Source organism: Malurus melanocephalus, unplaced genomic scaffold (assembly GCF_030028575.1).
Source record: "Malurus melanocephalus ecotype Western Australia unplaced genomic scaffold, MMel_1.1 scaffold_2269, whole genome shotgun sequence".
Classification (NCBI taxonomy): Eukaryota; Metazoa; Chordata; class Aves; order Passeriformes; family Maluridae; genus Malurus; species Malurus melanocephalus.
The window spans coordinates 4,871-13,286 of record NW_026625501.1 but is presented as its reverse complement, the minus strand read 5'-3'; the positions used below and the strand labels follow the sequence as shown (position 1 = coordinate 13,286).

General features: G+C 52.8%; 1 protein-coding gene across 1 annotated transcript in view; it reads right to left on the bottom strand.

Annotated features, from left to right (window-relative positions):
* Nucleotides 1–999: 999 nt before the first annotated feature.
* The window catches only part of LOC130587691 (fructose-bisphosphate aldolase A-like), a 12,275-nt gene continuing 4,858 nt past the window's right edge, over nt 1,000–8,416 (bottom strand). The window contains exons 2-3 of the mRNA XM_057388667.1: nt 5,004–5,250; nt 1,000–1,051 (exon numbers count right to left, since the gene is read on the bottom strand). Of these exons, the coding sequence (XP_057244650.1) occupies nt 1,000–1,051; nt 5,004–5,250 (299 nt within the window). The remainder of the gene's footprint in view (nt 1,052–5,003; nt 5,251–8,416) is intronic.

Below are 8,416 nucleotides of genomic sequence, written 5' to 3'. Positions count from 1 at the left end.
GGCCACCACCAGGGCCACCACCGGGTCACCATGGGGCCACCACGGGGCCACCATCATGGCCACCACGGGGTCACCATGGGGCCACCACTGGGCCACCAAGGGGTCACCTGGGGCCACCACTGGGTCACCACAGGGCCACCACCACGGCCACCACCGTGGCCACCACTGCAGCCACCATGGGGTCACTACGGGGCCACCACCGGGGCCACCACCAGGTCACCACTGGGTCACCACCACGGCCACCACCAGGTCACCACGGCCACCACCACGGCCACCAAGGGGCCACCCTAGGTCACCGCAGGGCCACCTGGGGTCACCGCAGCTACCACAGGGCCACCATGGGGCCACCACCATGGCCACCACCGGGTCACCACCGCAGTCACCACTGCAGCCACCACCAGGTCACCACAGGGCCACCATGGGGCCACCACCGGGTCACCACCAGGATCACCGCGGCCACCACAGGGCCACCATTGCGGCTACCAAGGGGTCACTACGGGGTCACCAAAGGGTCACTGAGGCCACCAGGTCACGGTGGCCACCACCGGGCCACCACTGCCGGGCCACCACTGCGGCCACCTGGGGTCACCACTGTGGCCACCATGGAGTCACCACGGGGTCACCACCGGGGCCACCATGGAGTCACCACAGGGTCACCACCGGGGCCACCATGGGGCCACCACAGGGTCACCACTGTGGCCACCACTGGGTCACCATGGGGTCACCACCGCGGCCACCATGGAGTCACCACGGGGTCACCACCGGGGCCACCATGGGGCCACCACCACTGGGTCACCACTGCGGTCACCACAGGGTCACCTCAGGGCCACCACGGGGTCACCACTGCAGCCACCATTGGGCCACCACTGCGGCCACCATGAGGTCACCACTGGGCCACCACCGTAGGGCCACCACTGCAGCCACCACCGGGTCACTCCAGGGTCACCACCAGGTCACCACTGCGGCCACCACCATGGCTACCAAGGGGCCACCACTGGGTCACCGCAGGGCTACCACCACGGCCACCACCACCGGGTCAACACGAGGGTCACTACGGGATCACCACAGGGTCATCAGGGTGACCAGGACCACCAGGGTGACCACAAGGCCACCAGGGGTCACTGAGGCCACCAGAGCCACCACGGGGGTCACCACCGGGCCTCCAACCCCCGGTGTCCCCAATGTCCCCACGGTGTCCCTCAAGTGTCCTCAAGGTTCCCACAATGTCCCCAATGTCCCCAGTGTCCTTGATGTGCCCAATGTCCCCAGTGTCCTTGATACATTCAATGTCCCCACTGTCCCCAATGTCCCTGTGCCTGTTCTATGTCCCCAATGTCCCCAATGTCCCTGATACGGTCAATGTCCCCAATGTTCCCAAGTGTCCTCAATGTCCCAATGTTCCTCAATGTCCCCAATGTCCCTGTGCCTGTTCTATGTCCCCAATGTCCCAATGTCCTCCATGTCCCCAATGTCCCCAATGTCCCTGATATGTTCAATGTCCCCAATGTTCCCACGTGTGCTCAATGTCCCTGATATGTTCAATGTCCCTGATATGTTCAATGTCCCCAATGTCCGCAATGTCCCCAATGTCTCTGGTGCCCTCAATGTCCCCAATGTCCCTGTGCCGGTTCAATGTCCCCAATGTCCCCAATGTCTCTGATCCCCTCAATGTCCCCAATGTCCCTGACACCCTCAATGTCCTCAATGTCCCTGACACATTCAATGTCCCCAATGTTCCCCAATGTCCCCAATGTCTCTGCTTCCCTCAATGTCCCCAATGTCACCAATGTCCCTGTGCCTGTTCAATGTCCCCAATGTCGCCAATGTCCCTGTGCCTGTTCAATGTCCCCCACATCCCTGACACATTCAATGTCTCCAATGTCCCAATGTCATCAATGTCCCCAATGTCTCTGTTCCCCTCAATGTCCCCAATGTCCCCAATGTCCTCAGTGTCCGTGACACCCTCAATGACCCCAATGTCCCCAATGTCCCTGTGCCTGTTCAACGTCCCCAATGTCCCCAATGTCCATAATGACCCTGACACATTCAATGTCTCCAATGTCCCAATATCCTCAATGTGCCCAATGTCCCCAATGTCCCTGATGCCCTCAATGTCCCCAATGTCCCCAGTGTCCCCAAAGCCCCTGTGCCTGTTCAATGTCCTCAATGTCCCCAATGTGCCCAGTGTCCCTGTGCCTGCTCAATATCCCCAATGTCCCTGACACATTCAATGTCCCCAATGTCCCCAATGTCTCTGCTTCCCTCAATGGCCCCAATGTCCCCAATGTCCCCAATGTCTCTGTTTCCCTCAATGTCCCCAAAGCCCCTGTGCCTGTTCAATGTCCTCAATGTCCCCAACGTCCCTGACACCCTCAATGTCTCCAATGTCCCCAATGTCCCTGACATCCCCAGTGTCCCCAGTGTCCCCAGTGTCTCCAGTGTCCCCACTGTCCCCAATGTCCCTGACACCCTCAATGTCTCCAATGTCCCTGACACCTCAATGTCCTCAATGTCCCCAATGTCTCTGCTTCCCTCAATGTCCTTAATATCCCTGTGTGTGTTCAATGTCCCCACTGTCCCCAATGTCCCCAATATCCCCAATGTCCCCAGTGTCCCCAATGTCCCCACTGTCCCCAATGTCCCCAATGTCCCTGACACCTCAATGTCTCCAATGTCCCCAATGTCCTCAATGTCCTCAATGTTCCCAATGTTCCTGCTGCTCTCAATGTCCTTAATATCCCTGGGTGTGTTCAATGTCTCCAATGTCCTCAATATCCCTGACACCCTCAATGTCCCCAATGTCCCCAATGTCCCTGTGCCTGTTCAATGTCCCCAGTGTCCCCAATGTCCCCATTGTCCCCAATGTCCCTGACACCCCCAATGTCCCCAATGTCCCCAATGTCCTCAATGTCCCCAATGTCCCCAATGTCCCCAATGTCCCCAATGTCCCCAGATGCCCACCTTGATGCCCACCAGGGCTCCCTTGTCCCTGATGACCTGTGNGGGGTCACCTGGGGCCACCACTGGGTCACCACAGGGCCACCACCACGGCCACCACCGTGGCCACCACTGGGTCACCATGGGGTCACCACCGGGTCACCATGGGGTCACCACCGTGGCCACCACTGGGTCACCACCGTGGCCACCACTGGGCCACCAAGGGGTCACTATGGGGTCACCAAAGGGTCACTGAGGCCACCAGGTCACGGTGGCCACCACCGGGCCACCACTGCCGGGCCACCACTGTGGCCACCTGGGGTCACCACTGTGGCCACCACTGGGTCACCACGGGGTCACCACCGCGGCCACCTGGGGTCACCACTGTGGCCACCACTGGGTCACCACGGGGTCACCTCGAGGCCACCACGGGGTCACTGCTGCAGCCACCATTGGGCCACCACTGCGGCCACCATGGAGTCACCACGGGGCCACCACCATGGCCACCACCGGGTCACCACAGGGCCACCACCAGGGTCACCGCGGCCACCACAGGGCCACCATTGCGGCTACCAAGGGGTCACTACGGGGTCACCAAAGGGTCACTGAGGCCACCAGAGCCACCAAGGTCACCACAGGGTCACTGAGGCCACCAGGGCCACCAAGGCCACCCAGGGTCATCCCAGTGTCACCCCAGGGCCATCAAAGCCACCACAGGATCACCAAGCCCCCTAACGCCCTGTGTCCCCAATGTCCCCAAGGTCCTCCAGACCCCCCCAGTGTCCCCAGCGTGGCTGTCCTTGGCCTGGTGTCACCATGGCCATGTTGGCACCAACGTCCCCAAGGTGTCCTTGAAATGTCCCCAAACCCCCAATGTTCCCAAGGTGTCCCTAAGGTTCCCATGATGTCCCCAAGGTGTCCCCAAGGTTCCCACCAAGTCCCCAATGTCCCTGATGTCCCCAATGTCCCCAATGTTGCCACTGTCCCCAATGTCACCTTAATGTCCCCAATGTCTCTCCAATCCCCAGTGTCCCCGATATCCCTGATGTCCTCAACGCCCTCAATGTCCCCAATGTCCCAATGACCCTCATCTGTTCAATGTCCCCAATGTTTCCATGTGTCCCCAATGTCCCCAAAGCCCCTGTGGCTGCTCAATGTCCCCAATGTCCCTGACACATTCAATGTCTCCAATGTCCCAATGTCCCCAATGTCTCTGTTCCCCTCAATGTCCCCAACGTCCCCAGTGTCCTTGATGTCCCCAATGTCCCTGTGCCCGTTCAATGTCCTCAATGTTCCCAATGTCCCCAAAGTCCTCAATGTCCCTGACACCCTCAATGTCCTCAATGTCCCCAATGTCCCTGACACCTCAATGTCTCCAATGTCCCCAATGTCCTCAATGTCCCCAATGTCCTCAATGTCCCCAAAGTCCTCAATGTCCCTGACACCCTCAATGTCCTCAATGTCCCCAATATCCCTGACACCCTCAATGTCCCCAATGTCCCCAATGTCCATAATGACCCTGACACATTCAATGTCTCCAATGTCCCAATATCCTCAATGTGCCCAATGTCCCTGACGCCCTCAATGTGCCCAATGTCCCCAGTGTCCCCAAAGCCCCTGTGCCTGTTCAATGTCCTCAATGTGCCCAATGTCCCTGACGCCCTCAATGTGCCCAATGTCCCCAGTGTCCCCAAAGCCCCTGTGCCTGTTCAATGTCCTCAATGTCCCCAATGTCCCTGACACCCTCAATGTCTCCAATGTCCCCAATGTCCCTGACACCCCCAATGTCCCCAATGTCCCTGACACCCCCAATGTCCCCAATGTCCCTGACGCCCTCAATGTCCCCAATGTCCCCAAAGCCCCTGTGCCTGTTCAATGTCCTCAATGTCCCCAATGTCCCTGTGCCTGCTCAATGTCCCCAATGTCCCTGACACATTCAATGTCTCCAATGTCCCAATGTCCCCAATGTCTCTGCTTCCCTCAATGGCCCCAATGTCCTCAATGTCCCCAATGTCTCTGTTTCCCTCAATGTCCCCAATGTCCCTGTGTCTGGTCATTGTCCCCACTGTCCCCAATGTCCCCAATGTCCCCAAATGCCCACCTTGATGCCCACCAGGGCTCCCTTGTCCCTGATGACCTGTGGGAAGGGGCGCCCATCGTCAGCTTTCTGGTACATGGTCTCGTGGAACAGGATGACGCCGCCGATGCACGGCTCCACGCGTTTATCGGCCGTGAACAGCAGCTGCCGGTACCAGCGCCGGTTCTCCTCCGTGTTCTCCGCCCCCACCGAGCTCAGCCGCTTGGCGATGCTGCCTGAGGGACAGGAAACCAGTATAAACCAGTATAAACCAGTATAAACCAGTATGGACCAGTATGGACCAGTATGGACCAGTATAACCCAGTATGAACAGCGCCGGTTCTCCTCCGTGTTCTCCGCCCCCACCGAGCTCAGCCGCTTGGCGATGCTGCCTGAGAACGGGGAAACCAGTATAAACCAGTATAAACCAGTATGGACCAGTATGGACCAGTATGGACCAGTATAAACCAGTATAAACCAGTATAAACCAGTATAAACCAGTATAAACCAGTATGGACCAGTACAAACCAGTACAAACCAGTATAAACCAGTATAAACCAGTATAAACCAGTATAAACCAGTATGGACCGGTATAACCCAGTATGAACAGCGCCGGTTCTCCTCCGTGTTCTCCGCCCCCACCGAGCTCAGCCGCTTGGCGATGCTGCCTGAGGACGGGAAAAACCAGTATGGACCAGTATAAACCAGTATAAACCAGTATGGACCGGTATAACCCAGTATGAACAGCGCCGGTTCTCCTCCGTGTTCTCTGCCCCCACCGAGCTCAGCCGCTTGGCGATGCTGCCTGAGAACGGGGAAAACCAGTATGAACCNCCGGTTCTCCTCCGTGTTCTCCGCCCCCACCGAGCTCAGCCGCTTGGCGATGCTGCCTGAGGGAGGGGAAACCAGTATGAACCAGTATAAACCAGTATGGACCAGTATAAACCAGTATGGACCAGTATGGACCGGTATAACCCAGTATGAACAGCGCCGGTTCTCCTCCGTGTTCTCCGCCCCCACCGAGCTCAGCCGCTTGGCGATGCTGCCTGAGAACGGGAAAAACCAGTATGAACCAGTATAAACCAGTATGGACCAGTATAAACCAGTATAAACCAGTATAAACCAGTATAAACCAGTATGGACCAGTATGGACCAGTATAAACCAGTATAAAACAGTACGAACCAGTATGGACTGGTATAGACCGGTATAAACCGGTGTGAAACAGGATGCACTGCTATGGACCAGTATAGACCAGTATAAACTGGTATGGAACAGGATAAACCAATATAAACCAGTACAGACTGGTATAAACAGATGTGAACCGGTGTGAACCAGTGTGGACTGGTATAGACCAGTATAGGCCATTAAAAACCAGTATGAACTGGTATAAACCAGTATAAACTGGTATAAACCAGTATAAATCAGTATAAACCGATATGAACCAAACCAGTACAAATCGGTATAAACCAGTATAAACCAGTATAAACCAAACCGGTATAAACCGGTATAAACCAAACCAGTATAAACCGGTATAAACCAGTAAAAACCAAACCAGTATAAACCAGTACAAACCGATATAAACCAGTATGAACTAGCATAAGCCGAACCGGTATAAACCAAACCAGTATAAACCAAACCGGTATAAACCGGTATAAACCAAACCAGTATAAACCAAACCGGTATAAACCAAACCGGTATAAACCAAACCCATATAAACCAAACCGGTATAAACCAAACCGGTATAAACCAAACCGGTATAAACCAAACCGGTATAAACCAAACCGGTATAAACCNACCAGTATGGACCAGTATAAACCAGTATGGACCAGTATGGACCAGCATGGACTGGTATAAACCAGCATGGACCAGTATAAACCAGCATGGACCGGTATGATCCAGTATAAAACAGTGTGAACCAGTGTGGACCAGTACTGACTGCCATAAATTGGTATAAACCGGTGTGAACCAGTATAAACCAGTATAGACCAGTATGAACCGGTATGGACCGGTATGGACTTTTATGGACTGGTATAGACCAGTATAAACTGCTATGAACCAGTATGGACTGGTATGAATCAATATAAACCAGTATGAACTGGTATAAACCAGTGTGGAACAGTATGGACCAGTATAAACCGGTATAAACCAGTATAAAACAGTATAAACCAGTATGGACCAGTATGAACCAGTGTAGACCGGTATAAACCGGTAAAAAACAGTATGGATCAATATGGACCAGTATAGACCAGTATGAACCGGTATAAATCAGTATAAACCGGTATGGACCAGTATGAACCGGTATAAACTGGTATAGACTGGTATAAACCGGTGTGAACCGGAATGAACCAGTGTGGACCAGTATAGACCGTTATAAACCAGTATGAACCAGTATGAACCAGTGCAGACCAGTATAAACCAGTATGAACCAGTATAAACCAGTATGAACCAGTGTAGACCAGTATAAACCGGTATAAACCAGTATGGATCAATATGGACCGGTATAGACCAGTATGAACCGGTGTGAACCGGTATGAACCAGTACAAATCAGTATTAATCAGTACAAACCAGTTTCAACCAGCATGAACCAGTATGAATCGGTATAAACCGATATAGACAGGTACAAACCAGTATAAACCAGTATAAATCAATATTAACCGGTATAAACCAAACCAGTATAAACCAGTATAAACCAAACCAGTATAAACCGTTATAAACCAAACCAGTATAAACCGACATAAACCGCTATAAACCAAACCAGTATAAACCGATATAAACCGGTATAAACCAAACCAGTATAAACCAAACCGGTACAAACCAGTATAAACTGATATAAACCGTTATAAACCAAACCAGTATAAACCACTACAAACCGGTATTAATCAATCCAGTATAAACCAGTACAAACCAGTATGAACCAATCCAGTATAAATGGGTATAAACCGGTAAAACCAAACCAGTATAAACCAGTACAAACCGGTATAAACCAACCTGGTATAAGCCGGTATAAACCAGTATAAACCAGTATAAACCGGTATAAACCAATCCAGTATAAACCAATATAAACTGGTATAAACCGGTATAAACCAAACCGGTATAAACCAAACCAGTACAAACCAGTATTAAACAGTATAAACCAAACCGGTATAAACCAAACCGGTATAAACCGGTATAAACCAAACCGGTACAAACCGGTATAAACCAAACCGATATAAACCAAACCAGTATAAACCAGTATTAAACGGTATAAACCAAACCGGTATAAACCGGTATAAACCAAACCGATATAAACCAAACCAGTATAAACTGGTATAAACCAAACCGGTATAAACCAAACCGGTATAAACCAGTATTAAACGGTATAAACCAAACCGGTATAAACCAAACCGGTATAAACCGGTAT